Raw genomic sequence first — 18,217 nt, 5'->3', positions numbered from 1 at the left:
CAAGTTAGGATCCATTTGGCCATGGTGCTGTTGTGTCTCCTGCTGGGCTCCATGGATGCAGTTGTCTTCCTCCTTCGTCTTCATCGTGTTGTGATGGTGCTGCTGGTGTTGGTTCAGGTGGATCTTCTTCCCATACCAGATCAGCTACTTCTTCACTGCCGGCTCTTCTTCTTCTCGGTCTAGCGCCACATGAACTCACTGTCATCTCCCTCGAGGTGAAATCGACCCATATCCCCCATTGCTTTGATTCTAGGGTTTCCTCTTGCCGTTGTTGGTTTCAACTTTTGTCTATGGAACATTAACTTTGGTCGATGATGTTGGTCTTGTCACTAAGAATTGGTTTTTATAGCACCTTCACATGTATGTTGAATTGTAAGTAGTTTGATATGGTCGATGATGAATATGCCCAATGCATAGGAGGCATTTTTTCCTTATGCAACCATGCTATTTTATCTTGTTGTGAATGCTTACACTTTCATGTTGAGGCCACCTAGGGTCTACTACAACTGAGTTATACATTTGAATGTTGAATGCATGTAGATGGATCCAACTGAACATCATGAGATGATAGCTAGACAAGCAGCTGCCATGTTGTGGTGATGCTATCTTTTTTGGTCACTAGACTTAGAAGAATTAGGGCCCCACTTGAGCTTGTAACTTATGGTCCTAGGTCATTAGGTCGGTAGCATAGGCTAGGAACCCTCCAAATGATCCTTAACAACACTGATGATGAGTGTTTGGCTATGTTGTGTGTGACCAGGCTCCTTTTTTAGTTCTATGCAACCTTTTTAGAGGTAGAGGCCTTGTTCCAGAAAGTAGTGGGGTGTTCTATTAAGGAGCAGGTTGCAATGTTCCTCCATGTGGTTGGTCACAACCAGAGGTTCAGGGTAGTTCACAAGTCCTTTAGGAGGTCTATTCAGACAATTAGTCACCAAGTTCTTGTTGTTGGTGAGCTTAGGACTGATTGATCACACCACCTACCACTGCCACACATCCCAAAATCATGGGTACCCAAAGATAGTAGCATTTTATGCAGGTACTATTTAATCTTGCTTATTTGCCTTAAGTTGGACCCCATTGTAACTCTATGGACTTATGTGCTGCTTAAAACACTTATAAGACTGTATTGGTGCCATTGATGGCACACATGTGTTGGCAAGGGTGCCTAGACACATGTGACATGCTTTTAGGGGTAGGAAGCACAATCCCACACAAAATATGATGGATGTTGTGGACTTTGATCTAAAATTGACTTATGTCCTAGCTGACTGGGAGGGCTCCACCCATAATGCACTTATACTTGCTGATGCAATTGAGAAGAATGATGGGTTCATAGTTCCTGAAGGTAACTAAATTCATTAGTCCATACACTGTTGTCCATAAACTATCACACACATTCGTTGTAGTATATGTTTCGGTGCACTTGCAGGGAAGTTTTACCTTATAGATGCTAGCTATGCTTGCCACACTAGTTTCCTCCCTCCCTATAGGGGTTTTGAAGTACCACTTGTCTGAATATAGGAGCGGCAATTATCTTACCAATGCTAAGAAGTTGTCCAACCTAAGGCACTCATCCCTTAGGGTGACAATGAGAGAGCTTTTGGTGCACTCAAGAATAGATTTCGTAACCTAGACAACAAACCATTCCACACATACAAGACACAAGTGAAGCTTGTACTAGTGAAAGCCCAAGTTTGGTTTTGGTAATTAATGACACCAAGTTGCTAATGCCTTGTGTTTAAGTGATTTGAGTTAGGCATAGCAACACATGTGATGAAGATGCAAGGTGGCATGGAAAAGTGGTCACATGATCACAAAGAGATGAAGCATGAAGTGGAGATCATGATGATAGATAATGAGGAAAGTGATCAAGGCAAAGGTATAAACATAGGGTTTTACTTTTGCCGGTCTAAGTTGAGTAGAGAAATGATTGACCGGATTTAGGATAGATAGCCGACTATCAAGAGGGGAAATCATGGTCATATCTCGAATCAAGTGCTACTAGGTCCATATCTTGAGCATATGCATTAGGATCTAGTAAAGTGCTAACTTATCTCCTTTGATGAAAATGTTTGTGAAAAGCTAACACACATGCACTTTGGTGGAATGGGACATGCGACTAGCCCCGAAGAAGGAAGAGAAGATAAGGTGGACAAAAAGCATATAAGTTCATTTTTTTTTCAATTTATCTTTTGATGATACATCAATTTCATAATCTAATGATTGGAACATGAATTTATTTTATAAACAAGGCACTAATTATTGCTTGCCATTGATTTATATTATTATTTTCATTTCATATTACTCAAATATAAACCCATCTACAAACATACACTTCAATCAATTTTAGAACAATTCATGTAGTCAGGGATATTGAAAGCCCTATATTTGGTTTTAGATAATTGAGACAACTAAATGGACTAAATTTTGCTCTAGTATTGTTCATGAGATAGGTTGATACACATCCAAGGCTGAGCAAAGATGGCACATGTGATGTTGGTGATGGCCAAATGGTGACAAGTGCTCAATTATTAGAAAAGAAGAAAGAGAAAACAAAATATAAAAAGGCTTTAGGCAAAGGTATGAGCTAGGCTATTTTGTTTTGTAGGTCAAGACGTAATAAAATGCATGATTGTGTTTTGGATAGATAGCTGTACTATTAAGAGAAGAACTCAAAGTTCAATACAGTTATTCATGTGCCACTAGGTGAACTAACTCCTTACATGTGCATTAGGATCTAGTGAGTGCACTAAAAAACCTTTAAAAATGCTAACTCATGAACACAAGTGATGGAACACTTTAGAGTTAGAACATTTAAAAAAAGGTGAAAGAAATAGAGAAGAGGAGCTCTCTGTAGAGCACCGGACAAAGACAACGCTTGCATGAGACCAACGGTTAAACTTGTCCCATGGTTAAAAGCTAGCGGGGATACCTTTAGTGTTGCATCAGTGAAAGCCCAAGTTTGGTTTTGGTAATTAATGACACCAAGTTGCTAATGCCTTCTATTTAAGTGATTTGAGTTAGGCATAACAACACATATGATGAAGGAGCAAGGTGGTATGGATAGGTGGCCACATGATCACAAAGAGATGTAGCATGATGTAGAGATCATGGTGATAGACGAAGAGCAAAGTTATCAAGGCAAAGGTATAAACATAGGGTTTTACTTTTGTCGGTCTAAGATGAGTAGAGAAGTGATTGACCGGGTTTAGGATAGATAGCCGACTATCAAGAGGGGAAATCACATTCATCTCTCGAATCAAGTGCTACTAGGTCCATATCTTGAGCATATGCATTAGGATCTAGTAAAGTGCTAACTTAACTCCTTTGGTGAAAATGTTTGTGAAAAGCTAACACAATTGCACTTTGGTGGTGAACACTTGTTGGTGTTAGCACATTTGCAAAGGAGGTGGAGTTCCTAGGGTTGAGAGGGGTTTGGGTTCCTTTCTCCCTCCCGCCAAGCTTGCAAGGCGGGATTCAGCGCTTTTGAGAAAATTAAGTGTATATTTTCTATTGCACCGGTGAGAATTTTGGGGAAGTCGCGGGAGTGTTACCGGACACAGTGCACAGAGGCATCGGACGCTGGCCTTTAGCGTCCGGTGTACTTTTGAGTTTGACCAGAGGAAGCAGAGCGCACCGGACGCTCTACACCGGATGCAGGGGTTCTCCTGTTCACGCGTCCGGTGCTTGCTGGGATGTGAGAGCGATTCTGCGAGGTTGTTTGACAGGGCACCGGACGCACCGGAGTGAATCTGGTGCTCAGCGTCCAGTGTTAGTGCGGTTTGCTGGCCTCTCTGCGCATGAGTTCGGTGAGCACCGGACGTGTCCGGTGCTCCGAGTCTGGTGAGGTCGTGTGTTCGCAGAACTCTCTACGCACGTGACCGGTGAGTACCGAACACGTCCGATGCTCACTTGGTCGCGTCCGGTGGTCTACAAGTGACCGTTAGAGTTTGACGCGCGAGATTCAAAGGTGGATACGTGGCCAACTCTAGAGCACCGGACGCGGGGGGTCGAGCGTTCGGTGGTACCTTTCTGCGCGTCCGGTGCCCCCGATTTTTGCCCAGTAACAGAGCCAACGGCTCTATCTCTTTGAGGGGCTTATAAATATGAGGTGGCCGGCTTTGAGAGGTTCTGTCTTGCACATTTTGATTACTTGAGACATAAAATGAGCTAGAGAACACTCCCTCGACTCATCTCCTTGCTTGATTGCTAATCTTAGTGAGATTGAGTGAGATTCAAGTACATTGTATTGAGAGGTTCATCTAGTGGCACTTGATCTTTGAGTTTGCTGCGGATTTCTTGTTACTCTTGGGTGTTTCCCGATGCCCTAGACGGCTTGGAGCAGAGGTGGTGTTGAGCTCATGATTAGAGATTGTTTGGAGGCTCACCAAGTGATTTGTGAGGGGTTCTTGAGCCTTCCTCGCGGGAGATCGCAATTGGCTACTCTAGTGGATTGCTCGTGGCTTGGAGGATCCCCATCTTGTGAGTGGATGTGTGGCACCCGCTGAGGGTTTGGCTTTGGATTGCCAATTAGCTCGTGATCCATCAAGTGGGTGTATCGCCACAACGAGGACTAGCTTGCCTGGAAGCAAGTGAACCTCGGTAAAAAATCTTGTGTCATCTCTTACCGAGGTCTCTCTTGTGATTGTGTATATGATTGATTGGATACATCTCAACTCTACAACGTCGGTATAACAATCACTCTCCACTCATTTACTTACTTGTATACCTTGCTAGTTGTTTAGCTTGTTTAGTATAGTCTTCTTGTTTAGGAGTGTAGCTAGCCTTCTCTTGTTGTTGTGCTTTAGTGTTTAGCCTTGTACTAGTTTTGTATAGGTGGCTTGCATAGCTTAGTTGAGCTAGTGCTAGAATTGCTTCACCATTTGTATTACTAACTCACTGGCTTAGTGAAGTTTGTAGAAATTTTAAATAGGCTATTCACCCCCCTCTAGCCATTTGGACCTTTCAACTAGCCTGTTGCATTCTCCATAATTGAATCCTTAGGTTTGGCAATGATGAAGTTGTCCTAGAAGAAGAGGGCTTTCTAGACATCCAGCCTGAGGCACATGAAACCTGAGCCTATAGGAGACATGTTGTCCCCAAACTTCACTAGCATGTCTAATATGAGGGATGATATTTGCAATGCCATGTGGGATGCTAGGGGTACTACTAGGATTTGATTCATGCTTTTAGTGTTCTTGTATGATTTTACTTTGTAGACCCTAGATATGGAATTCATGTGGTGTACTTATGTTGTATAATAACTAATGGACATGACTAGGACCAAACTACTATAACTTTTATGATGATTCTGTTATCATGGACATGATTGAGACTAACCTGCTGTAATTCTTCTATTTGTTGTATATTTTCTATATGTTGTTCATCTTCTATCTCTTGTTCATCTGCTATGTGTGGTTGATACTTGGCTTCATGTCATGGATGATGACCTTCTTGATGGCTAGATTTGTGTTAGCTAATGACATGGCTAATGTGGGTGGTGTTGGGTTAGCTAAGGATATTACTGTTCTGGTGGGCTAGGCCACCCATGAGGTGGAATAACAACATGTCTAGGTTTGTGCCTTAGGAGGATGTCCCACATAGTGTCTGATGGTAGTAGGATTAACAAGTGCTTCAAGGGTTAGGATATCAATTATGTGGCAAATGCTCTTAGGGAGTACAATGGTGAAATTGTAAGCCCTACTCAAGTGTAAAATCACTTGAGGAAGTGAACTAGGGTGTGCAAGTTGAAGGACCTTAGTGATGCACTGTTTAATCATGAGACCAATGCCATAATGCTGGAACCTAAGCACTACCTAGGCCACTGCAAGGTAGAAGCTAATGAAAGGTCCTAGTATGGCTAGAGGGGGGTGAATAGCCTATTAAAAAATTTTACAAAACACTAGAACAAAAGATTAGTACAATAAATAGCGTAAAACAATTTTGCTCTAGCTTTAGAAGGGTTGCAAGCCACCTATCCAATAATTCTAGTTTCTAAGATCACTAGGCACAGAAAAGCTATGTCACTACAAGCTACACCAGTGAACTAAGCTACACAAGGCAAAACTAATAACTAAAGCTAATTACACTACTTTGTAGGAATTTAATCAGAGAGGATGTGATGTGTAAGAACCTTGATGTCGCCTAGAGGGGGGGGTGAATAGGCATATCTAAAAAAATTCTACACAACTCAAAGTCACTTGTCAGCAACTGTCGAAAGTTATGACAGTTCAGGTCCGAACTTCCGACGTCGTAAGAAGTTTCAACACAAACTGTCAGAAATTCTGACGCCTATGGGAAATAAACTATAAGTGCTCAAATAAACTTTGTGAAACCAATAACTTACAACCCAACTTCCTAGTGGTGAGATGAAGTTAACCAAGTGCTTCCTTGACCCTAGAGAGCCACCAATTTGTAGATCAAACCAAACCCTAGAATCACAAATAAACAAGTAGCGAGCAACACAAATAGTAAGATAAAGTGTTTATCCCATGGTTCAGCTCACCACCAAGGCTTGCCTATGTCCACATTGTTGAGGAAGCCACATAGATTTTTCGGGTCTCTTTCAACCCTATCCTCATTCTCAAGTGAAGAGAGCAATCTCTTGAGATGAGGGGTGATTTCACTAGATGATTTGAGTGATTACAAACCTCTTAGGGCTACCACACAAGTTGGAAGTTCCACGGAGATGCCTAGCCGACTAGGAGCTTTGCTCCAAGAGTAACAAACACAAATCCAACCGGCTTGACGAAGAAATTAAGTGCTCAAGCTTTGCTTTGATGTTTCTCTCACCAAGAATCCTTCTCTCACTCAATCCCTTGCAATATTTGAAGTTAGGAGCAAAGGGGATAGAAGAGAGGGGTCTTTTGGAGCTAGAGAGATGCTCTTCTGAGGTTTGGGGTGTGAGTGAATGAGTGGGTAAGAGTTAAAAGTGAGGAGAGAGCCATTTATATGAAGCTAAAAACTAACCGTTTAGATCTACGTCGAAAGTTCTAGCGTGGATCTCGAGACTTCTAGCATATACTAAAAACATTGTTCACCTCAGTCAGAAGTCTACATAAAACCAGTCAACGTCATCAGTTCTGACACATCATCAGTTCCAACGCACGTCAACACTTCCTACACATCATCAGTTCTAACGCATGTCATCACTTCTGACGCACGCATGAGCAGAGGTAGCAAGAGGGCCAGGTGTCGGAACTTTCGATAAATATCATCAGTTTCAACACGTCATCAGTTTTAACGCACATCATCACTTCTGACACATGTCATCAGTTCCGACGCACGTCGGGACTTCTAACACCCCAAGTCTCAAAAACTATTCTATGTGCTCGTAAAGTGCTAGAGTGTCTCTCTTTTGATTTAGTTTTAATATTTGAGCACTCTATCTTTCTCAAACCAACTAAATTTGTATCCCTCTTTATAGTGCGATAAATCCTAAACTCAAGATCAAAAGTATATAACTATTTTAACCACTTGAGTCTTTAATGTCTTCATATACCACTTCTTAATATTACTTTATCGGGGATGCAGTTAACTTTGTCTCCTCTCTTTGAGTAAATATAGCTTGAGCATGTGACTTGAATTATTTTAACACATATGAGTTCAATCCATGGTTTCAAGTCACTTCCACTAATGATTTGATCCTCAAAACAATGTGACTCCTCATAGTTCGATTAGTACCTCGACTCAATGCAAATACTCTCTTCTTCAACTTAGCCATGGTATCTCGGTCTACAAGCCATTGCTTGCCCTTCACTTTCGCTTGGTCCCTCAAAGCTCTTTCCTTGCTATCTTTACCCTATCGAGCCATACTCAAGTCACATCATATTAAGCATCCATTAAAGAACCCTTTCTTGAATGTTGTGATCCTTGCTTGAATATCTCCTTGATATGAGTGTTGATATCAATCAAGCTTTAGTTTATAACAAAACACAACTTTGGCCTTCATTTGAACATTATGTGAAATATCATCAAGTTTGTTTTCTTATTGAACCTTTGATAAACTTAGCAAACTTGTTAGACCTTTAATTGTGTTGTCACTCAATTCACCAAAACCCACTAAAGGGCTAGATGCACTTACATGATCTTTATACCTCTGTGTAGAGGGGATGAACCAATCACAATGATACAAAATCCAATCACCGAAAGAAATCCAATGAGACACTCACAATGGAGACACATGATTTCTCTCGAGGTTCATGTGCTTGCTGGCACGCTAGTCCACATTATGTCGACTAACACTTAGGACACCGCAAGAACCTACCTACAAGTGAGGTAGCTCAATGAGACGAGCAATCTAATAGAGTTGCCTCTGGTGCTCCACCGGGGAAGGCACAAGAACCCCTCACAATCATCTCGAGATGGCCACAAATAATCACCAACTCGTGCCAATCCTCCTCCGTTGCTCCAAGTTATCTAGGTGGCGACAACCACCAAGAGTAATAAGAACTTCGTGGCCATCTAGTGGCGCTTGAGAATCGTTGTGGCCGTTCTTGTTACTCTTGGTGCTTGCCGCCACCTAGATGACTTGGAGCAGCAGTGGAGGTCCGACACGTGTTGATGATTATTCGTGGCCGGCTCCGGTGATCTTGTGAGGGGCTCTTATGCCTTCTCCAGCAGAGCACCAAAGGAAACTCTAGTGTATTGTGCATGTCATTGAGCTACCTCGCTTGTGGGTAGGTTCTTGCGGTGTCCAATTCTGTGGACAAGGTTCGTGCTACACCTCTTAGCCGCCGAACCACCAAGTGTTGGTCGGCACAACAGAGACTAGCGTGTCGGCAAGCACGTAAACCTTGGGAGAAAAGTTATGTGTCTTAATTGTGTTTGATTGACATTCTTGTGGTGATTGATTTGTTTACATCTTGGTGATTGGTTCATCCCTACACGACGATATAAAGATCATATTCTTTCTATTTATATTCCCGCAAAGTAGTGTAATTAGCTTTACTTGCTAGCTATGCCTTATGTAGCTTAGTTGACTAGTGTAGATTGTAGTGACATAACTCTTGTGTGCCTTGTGATCTTACCAACTAGAATTATTGGGATTGGTGGCTTGCAAATCCTCAATTAGAGCTAGAGTAAAAAGCTTCGCTTCATTATTTATTAACTCTTTGCTCTAGTGAGTTTGTGTAATAAATATGTGATACATAAATGTTATAAACTTCACTTATTTTCTACTTTCTGTAAGTATTGTTGATACTACGTTCAAAAAAATATTGTCGATACGATTATAATGATATAATATTCCTGACTGGATAAATATCCGTATCTTACACGGATAAAATATAATACCATGATAATGCTAGTATGAATTTGTTATAGAAAAAAAAACTATTTTTGAATGTAATATCAATATTACAAATTTAGTTTCTACATGGCTAGAACTAATAATATCAATTATGTTCCAATTATATGCTCCGATATACTTAAGTTCCACATCTTCCTAGCAGCATCGGCAAGCAAGGCCTTGTTTATTTCCAAAAAAATTGCAAATTTTTTCAGATTTCTCATCACATCGAATCTTACGGCACATGTATGAAGTATTAAATGTAGATAAAAATAATAACTACTTACATAATTTACCTGTAATTTACGAGACGAATCTTTTGAGCCTAATTAGTACATGATTAAACAATATTTGTCAAATACAAACGAAAGTGCTACCGTGCTTATTTTACTAAAAGTTTTAGAACTAAACAAGTAGTCCTTCCAGTTCCTGTAGTTGTGTCGGTAGCATCCTGTATTTTTTTTAGTTGATATATATAAAGCTAGAGTATGGTTGACCCTCGGCGTGCCTGCCCAGTTATCTCCTGCGCGAAGGTCGCACGTCTGATTTGTTCCGTTTTGTTATACCGAGTATAGTTATGCACTGCACGTACACGTTGAAGGATGAAGTTTTGGGAGATAAGTGTTCTGTGTTTTTGTTAGGGAACAGAGAAAGGTGAGGCCCGCGGTTTCTGGCTGCATTCAGAATTGGAATTTTTTTTATGACGCGCGCACACCTATTTTTTAGGTGGTACTAGACTAGATAGGATTAATACACCCGACTGGTGCCTAAAACCAATAGATAACCCACGAGAGCAGATAAACACACCTGACAAGATACGGATGCGAAATTGCACCCTGTATGGCCAGTGTGAGAATATTTTGCATGTGTTCTCGCCGAGCGGATATTTGTTCCACTCGCACCACACTTGACATTCCCAAGGCTTTGTTTAGTTAATACAAAAACTTTTCAAAATTTTTCTTCATATTGAATCTTGCAGCTCACGTATGGAGCATTAAATATAGAACATTTTCGCGAGAAAACTAAACAAGGCCTAAGGCAATGGTTCTACATGTATTTATACCCAATATAAATCAAATGAAAATCACACACAGCCTATCAGCTTGCTCTGAATTATAAGAGAAAAACACTGAGCCAGACCTCGTTGTATCTGCCGATGATCACTTCTCCATTTTCTTTTTTAAAAAAAGAGCATCAAGAGTAAACGAGATGCAGATGGATTTTATGTCAAAGAAACAGCAAAAAATTATAGTTTGCTGATCTGCTAGAATTCTTATACATACAGCTGCACTGCAACCCAAGATACATGGCGTAGCAACTCGAGCTGTTCGTTGCACCAGTGTGTATATGGTCAGCTGACGTAACGCTTTCCCAACAAGGAACAAGGTCACATCTAAATTCTTATGTAAAGCTGCAGCATGTGCTCAACAGTTTATCACCAACAAACAGAGCGGACGGTCTAATTACAGTAGCCCCAGAGCTCAGGATCACAAAGATTCCTCCTCCGCAGCCATACCCTCCTGAGTAAATTAGAACCAAAAGCCTAACAGCTAAGAAAAATCTACAACAATTACAGCAACTTTTCGTTTCCTCAATCCCACATCATCGTCACGGGGCTGAATCCCGAGTATAGTCCAGTGACTGAAGAACACACCGCCCAAGTTCTACATGCAGGTACCTCTGTAAATAAAAGGCACAATTCCACAAATTTCACAAGATTAGCAACTGATAGTAAGAAATCGAACAGACCTCAAAAGTTTGAATCAACTACATACATGCTCATCGCAGACCAGTCGGTGCAAAATGATCTCCTTCAGAGCCCTCATTGCCATGATAATTGCTTGTATGTAGACCTTTCTGAGTCCCAACTGCCATCAGGCTCCTTTCTCTTTGTTCCTACAACTGGCATTTGGTAAATTCTTCCTTGATCCTCTGCAAAGCCATGTGGGGGTGGGATCAAATTTTGTCTGACTGGTAAAGGCATCCGTTCATCCTTTCCTTCTAAATCTATACTTCCAGGGCCTGAGTTAAGATCAAGGCCCTGACTTTCCCATTTACGATTACTATCACGTCCACTGCTGCTGCTACCCTCAGCAAGATTTATAGCATACTGCCTTGAATGTTGGGAAGGTAACGCTCCTGCTGGCCCAACAAGAGGAGGGGAGAGAGTTGGAAAATACGGACCTCCTGCAGATGCAGGATTATTGAATGTTGCTGATCCAATTGAAAATGCCGGTGTTTGAAGGTGAACACTCGGAGGAAAAGGGAATCCTGCATACTGATATGCAGGCGGATGAAAAACCATCGCTGGAGATGTTGAAATAACTGGAGGCCTGCAGGGATCACCTCCAAATTGGACACCATCAGCTGTAGGCGCAATAATCCTCTGGGCTCCAGGTGCTGCCTCAATTGGGTACGGCTGTTCTCTAGATGGTAAAAAAGATTGTATAGCTACTGGACCACAAGGGCTGGCAGCGGCAAGCCAAGGTGATATATTACTAATGGCAGCACTATTCATCCTAACAGGAAGTTGTTGTAGGAATTGAATACTGCTTGTATTTTTAGAAGGTTTTGGTGCAGGTTCGGTGCCAACATCATCAAGGCCTGGTCCACTGTTAAGATCAAAGTCCCTCGAGCTATTTGTGCCAGCATTAGAGAAAACTCCAGGTAACGATCTCGTCGACAACAATGGGACTTCAACTCTGTGCGAAGCATTTGGTACAAATTGACCATTATCTGCAACTTCATCAACTCTGTTCAGATCAAGTTCAATACCAGCGCTTCGTGAAGAGCCATCTCGACTTCTCGTATTTCCAGATTCAGAACAGGTAGTCTGTGCAGAACTCTGTGGGATATCTTCCTCGAGAGCTTGGTCATCTGCAACATTCAAATCAAAACCAAGTGTGGGGCGAGACTGCTTCCCAGCAGCATGAGATACTGGAATGTCACGTGTGGCAGTAGGCATCTCCAAAATCTTCCTTGGTTCAGCAGGGCGAAATGCACTCGTAGCTGCTGAACCTTTCCACCCAATCTCCGGCTTTGCTCTTAGTAGGTTTTCCGGAGGAACAAAGGGCCCTTTAGCTGGAGCAGCTACTGTTATTGGAGCTGGCTGCAACCCACTTGTAATAGGCGAAGTGAATGGCAAATGCCCAGTTAAATGGATTGCTGAGGAACATACAACAGGTGAGATAGTTGGCTCAGACTGATGCCCATCATCCCCAGGTATTCCTTCATTCAAGTCGAAATCAAGCTTGGCTGTAGCATTTGACTTGGTGTGAGCGGCTAGAGAAGAACCTTCGTCTGATAAGACATGGTCTTCTTTTCCGTCCTCTTTTCCGCACACACCATCACTGGATTTCTTTGAACTCTGCTTTGCACTTTGCTCGCTTTGCTGAGAATTGACACCTTCAGATTTTACATGGCTATTGGATTCACTTGAACTGTCTTTTGATTCTTTCATCTCCTTATTCACATTTGCCACACCAACTGGGGATGCTGCTGCTACAACTAGTTTTGGAACATCAGCCAAAGAGGAAGAAGCATGTTCCTTCTTTTCAGCCTCGTTCTGCACTATGCTACTACTGCCTACGGCATCAGCTTTTTTCACCTCTGTAGCCATCAAATCTAATTTGCCAGCCATACTGTCACGTCTATCAAAGGCTCCTGGGTTGTCTGATACACTCAGAAGCTGCTTATGATTAGTTGATTTTAACAAACCCTGTGCTTGTTTATCAGCAGCAGACAATGAAGATTCCCCAGCAAGAACCAATCTTGAATTTCTACTGGAAACAATCAAGCTACACTGGCTGCCCAATGCAGATTCCACAGCACCATCCTTGGCTGTACTGCCATCTTCAACTTTCCCATGGGCAGTACAGGCATCCCGACTTTCACCTGCAAATGAATACATATTAGACATATTGACAACTTTAGTATTAGTTGAATGGCACAAATTGAAGTTCTGATCATGTTCACCTTTAGAATCAATTGAAGCATGCTGAGAGTTGCATTTGTTTGCACGCCCTTCATGGATTTCAATCTTGGCTGAAGATACAACTGCTTTTGAATCTGCTAGCTCAGGAGATGGCGTAGTTTGGCGTTGTTCCTCCTTTGCAACCAAACAAGCATCATCTTTCACTCCCTTCCCCATGGCAATTTTCTTAGCATCTACTTGCCCTGGATGTGATGGGCCCATGTCACTTTCTACTTTAACCTTTCCAGTGTTGTCACTCTCACGGACCAATTTCTTTACAGAAGAACTTCTGGGTGAAGAAGCTGGGGAAACCAATTCAGATTTAGATATTTCCCCTGCCACACTAGCAAGAAGATTCATAGCCGCGTCATCTCCAGCTTGCAATGAATGACTAGCTTCAGAGTACTTGATTTCAATAAGAGCATTCATTGGGCTGAATGAAGTTCCCACCTTAGTTTCACTGACACCTTTTTCATTCACATATGACGAGCATGCAACTCGTGATGCATGTGCATCCTTAACAGAATCATCAGGTGTCCTGCTGTTGTCATCATCTAATATAGCACACGGTGATTTATCACCTTCCTCCGAACCAGTAGCTCCTTTAATGTCATTGCTGTGCCAAGACTCTGCATTAGCATCAGATGCTAAATGAGGCCGAGAACTTTCAGTCTTCACTTTCACCCTGCGCTCAGTCTGATCATGCCTATCTGCAACCACAGGAGATGAAGCTCTACCCCCAGTAACAGATGGGTCATCGAAAGATCCAGCACTTGCACTTCTAGCAGGACTACGACCAGGATTTGGGAAGCGAACAATCAATCTATGATTATTTCCATGATCAGATGGCATATCAACTCCTTTTTCAGAAGCTGTTCCAGTTTGAGATGACTTATCCTGCAGCAATGATCGATCAAGGGAGACAGATCGTCCTACAGAAGCTTCCTTCAGGTTCCCTGAAACAAGACCATTGTTTGCCCTTCGATGGCTCCGTGAAGAACTTCCAGAAGTTTTACTAGCACCACCAGAAGCAGCAGTTGAACTTCTTGCATCCTTCGATGGCTCACTAGATATAGACTGGCTGTTGTTCGGCGATTGGCTTGAACTGCTGCTTTTCTCCTCTTTAACAGTAGGCAGATCAGGACAACCAGTCCCACCAGTTGATTTGCAAGGCTGGTCCTTCACGTTGGTAGTAACATTTGTTGGTTGCACGTGTTGTAAATTTGACGAGGCGGATACCCCAGGGTTCAACTTCACTGCAGCATCTGTGCCCCCAGGCTTATCAGTCGAAACTTTTGATGATGAAATAGTGGGCACTGGATTTTTTGGACTGTTCTCACTTGAGCCACCTCGTTTGGTTCCAGCATTTGAAATTTCCTGGAAACCCGTTTTTCCTGACCAGGAAACAGATTGACCTGCAACTAAAGGTTTCACATCATTTGACTTCATCTCAGCATCAACACGCTTCTTCCAGTTCTCAACAAGACACTTAGCTTTCTTTTGAATCTCCAGATTTTTATGGCTGCGCAGATGATTGACAGATTTCCCAATGCTACAACTTTGCAATGCACTGAGATTAATAGGCAATTTAGCTAGCGCACGAAGCAGGGCCAGGAGAAGTTCGTCAATAGGCTTATCTGCTTCTTTAGGACTACTCCCATCACCAGACTTCCCTTTGTGAGCCTCTTGAAGCCAGCTGTCCAACACGGGAAGGCCCCTTGATTGCACAAATCTGCCGAGGCAATCGGGACTCTCTGTAGCAGCAATAACATCAGCAAGTATAACCCGACCACTAAGGTCTATCTTCTGCTCAGTTCGATCAAGTTGCATAAGATGTACAAGCTTTTCAACTGCTTCTGCATTTGGAAGTCCACCTTTTTCGGTTATCTTTGCTATTTCAGACTTGATATCATCCAGGTTAAAGCTTCCAGGCTCACTGTCGTCAACCTTAAGTAGACGATCACGATCCCGCTTAGCTGGATCAACTCCCTGCTCACTTCTGTCTCTCTTCTTTCCTTTAGATAAACCACCATTCTGCGTACCATCTGAAGCAGTCTTCAGTTGCTGGGAAGCTGATGGACCATTTAAACGCTTTGGAGAGCGTCCACCTGATTGCAATGCAGCACGCATTTCTAGCCTTGTTCTGTATAGAAGACGATTTACTTCGTCCTGCCGTTCCTGGTTATCAATTTCATATGTGAATAAGTATATATAGATATATAATATATAATGGACAACACAAGAAAGAAAAAGTATATATATATATAGATATATAATATATAATGGACAACACAAGAAAGAAATGATGAACTTACATTAATATAGTCCTGGTCAGTTAGCCACCATAAGCACTTGTTGTCAATATCGTAGACACGCCAACATACAAATGAAGAAATTCCAGCTGGTAGTTCAACACCTTTACGTAAAAAGGCAACTTTGCAAGGATGCAGCAGAGAAACAGCAGATGCTTCGTCCTGGTGGAAAGAGTAGAAGATTTCGTTTGGTGCAGCGTTGAGTTGTATACCCTTGTTAAGCCTCACGTCAGTAGGTCGATAAAGCCAACTAACACGTAATTTGGGATAGCCTTCTTCCTTTTTCTCAATCCAACGTATCAATCCAATGAATGGAGGAACATCAACAGCCCGAAAAAGAGCACAGTCGCCAACTCTAATCTCACGCCCGTCCTGAAAATTAAACAGCCTGTTACAAGTCATCCAATGACCAGCATGTTGTTCCATTCTCTTGTTAGTTTGGTAGACAAGTTCAACAACTACAACCTCACAGCGCTTGGTTATCAATCAAACAAGAAATGGACAAACGATGGTAAACTTTATTGAAATGAACACCGGCACAAGCAAGGTCTGCCTTGCAACACTTGCAGAAAGTAAGAATATGGCTGCAATACGAAACTAAGTAATTTGTTAACCCTTGCACACTTATTCACGGGACGGCACTTTTCAACGTTGTTTGCGAAAAAAAAATGTAGGAGATCCTTTCATATGGTGTGAAAAAATTGCCAATTTTGATACTGAGCCCATTCGCAGAATTCAATACAAATGATGCAAAAGAAACTCCATGCCAATATTTCCATATTAGCATGATTGCAGTCGGTAGTAGTACATCCAAACTCAACAGTTTACTCAACCCAAAACCTCCACCTGAGGAATCTAGTTATCTAGAGCAGTTGCTTCGTATAGCAGGTATTATCCATGTCCAAAAAGCGAAAAAAAAGGGTTAGCAACCTCAGTCTAAACCAATCAAGTTTAGCAAGCAAGTGATACCGAACAAAAACGCACCTTTACAAAGGAATCGGGAGACCCTGGACGGGGGAGATCGATGCACTCCTGCTTCTGCGCCGCCGAGTCCGGCGGATAAAATGTCGTCCGAGAAGGGGGAACAGATGAAGAAGAAGGAGAAGTAGCTGGTCCTTGTGCCGGTGGTGGTGGAGCTTCTGCCTCTACGCGTGCCGCTGGCCACATGAGCCGAACGAGACGCGGCCTCCTGACGTCGCACCCCTCAGCGCCGCGCCACCCATGCATATCCGGCTCGCTGCATCTTCTCCAACGTCGCCGCCGAACCCTCCTCCTCGCCGAGCTCCGGCACCGCGCCGCACCACCATCACCAGATCGCCGGCAGCAACCCTAGGCCCTCCGAAACCCTAGATCCGCAAGCCTCCGCTCCGCGCGCATCCGGAACACCCGAATTCGAGTCCAATCGGCCGATTCAGGCGAACCGCCTCACCGACGGGAGCTCGAATCCGGCGGAATCGACGGACCCCGGCCGGGGTCGATTGGGGATTTCGGGGCTGGGGTCAGCGGGGTGGGATGGGCGCGGTGGCTTTGGACTCGATCCGAGGTGGGGCGGGGCAGGAGAGAGAGAAAATTCAGCGATTCGGGGGGAGGGAGGGAGAGAGATCGCGGCTGGGGAGCAGGGACAGCCGGACAGGGGCAGGGCAGGGACGGCGGGCGAGCGAGCGAGGGAGGTCGGGTCGAGGGATGGGGAGAGAGAGAAAGAAGGGATGATGTCTCGTCCTTGCAGGGGAGGCAGGAGAGGAAAGCAGGAGGGGCAAATTCGACCATGCACAGTGGTCGGGTAGCTTCTGTGCCTGTGCGGCGACGCCGTTCCTTAACATGTGAAGTCAGTGCACATTTACATCACACGATGCGAAAGTCAAGGCATATCAAACACGTCTTGTGATATGACACTAGTTGGACTTTTTTAATTATGTTTTTAGATTAGATCCTTCATTTAGGTATTTTAGCATAATATGTTCCCTCCGGGTTTTTTTAACTATATGCTCCCTCCGTCTATTATGAGAAGTCAAACTTTTCGATCTTTGATAAAAAAACAGAAAGTGGTAGTATCTCCAAATAAGTATATTATGAAATTATATTTCATAATGCTCAATTTAATAATATTGATTATACATCATAAATACTGGTATGGTTTTATGTATATTTATTCAAACTTTAAAAAATTTGATTTCTAAAGAAACGATATGCGCATTTATTTTGAGAAGGATGGAATATTTTGTTATGTGATGTTTTTTTAAAGGAAAATAGGGGTCCTTAGTTGTAATGGTTACTCAGAAAATAAAATAGGAATCATGTGCAATTAGTTATGTTACTTGTAAGCCATGACAGAATGACTAATTTATTGTAAGAGAAAAATACTGTTGAATGGCTGGCAAATTCGGTTGATAAGATCAAACGAACAAGACTATTATTTTCAGCTATGAATGGATGTAATAATGTGTTCGTATATGGGCATCAATTGAGAAAATGATATACGAACAATGTTAGCTCCATTTTTTGTTATTAAAAACTTGACAATGTTAGCTCCATTCTTGGACAAAATGTTCATATCTCATTTTTCTGAATTGCTACCCATCTACTAACTCATTACTACATCCACAATGATACTGGTGTTCGTATTATTATAGAAAAAAATTTGTT

General features: G+C 42.6%; 1 protein-coding gene across 1 annotated transcript; it reads right to left on the bottom strand.

The window, feature by feature from the left end:
* LOC8055610 lies at positions 10,486-17,343 on the bottom strand. The gene is made up of 5 exons (XM_002464849.2): positions 16,559-17,343; positions 15,578-15,946; positions 13,265-15,440; positions 11,065-13,183; positions 10,486-10,969 (listed from the first exon to the last, which is right to left on the bottom strand). Exons 1-4 carry the CDS (start codon positions 16,799-16,801, stop codon positions 11,112-11,114), a joined length of 4,860 nt encoding a protein of 1,619 aa, XP_002464894.2. The 5' UTR covers positions 16,802-17,343; the 3' UTR covers positions 10,486-10,969; positions 11,065-11,111.

The sequence above is a fragment of the Sorghum bicolor genome, chromosome 1, assembly GCF_000003195.3.
Source record: "Sorghum bicolor cultivar BTx623 chromosome 1, Sorghum_bicolor_NCBIv3, whole genome shotgun sequence".
Lineage (NCBI taxonomy): Eukaryota > Viridiplantae > Streptophyta > Magnoliopsida > Poales > Poaceae > Sorghum > Sorghum bicolor.
The sequence above is the reverse complement of the archived record's forward strand: the minus strand, read 5'-3'. Positions and strand labels throughout refer to the sequence as shown.

What these genes read in the sequence shown, in the direction of transcription:
- LOC8055610 (XM_002464849.2), bottom strand. Translation starts at nt 16,801, where the DNA reads ATGCATGGGTGGCGCGGCGCTGAGGGGTGCGACGTCAGGAGGCCGCGT. An exon ending in CTCCCGATTCCTTTGTAAAG is followed by an intron (nt 15,947 to 16,558) that starts GTGCGTTTTTGT and finishes TTTAATTTTCAG; the next exon opens with GACGGGCGTGAGATTAGAGT. An exon ending in CTGACCAGGACTATATTAAT is followed by an intron (nt 15,441 to 15,577) that starts GTAAGTTCATCA and finishes ATTGATAACCAG; the next exon opens with GAACGGCAGGACGAAGTAAA.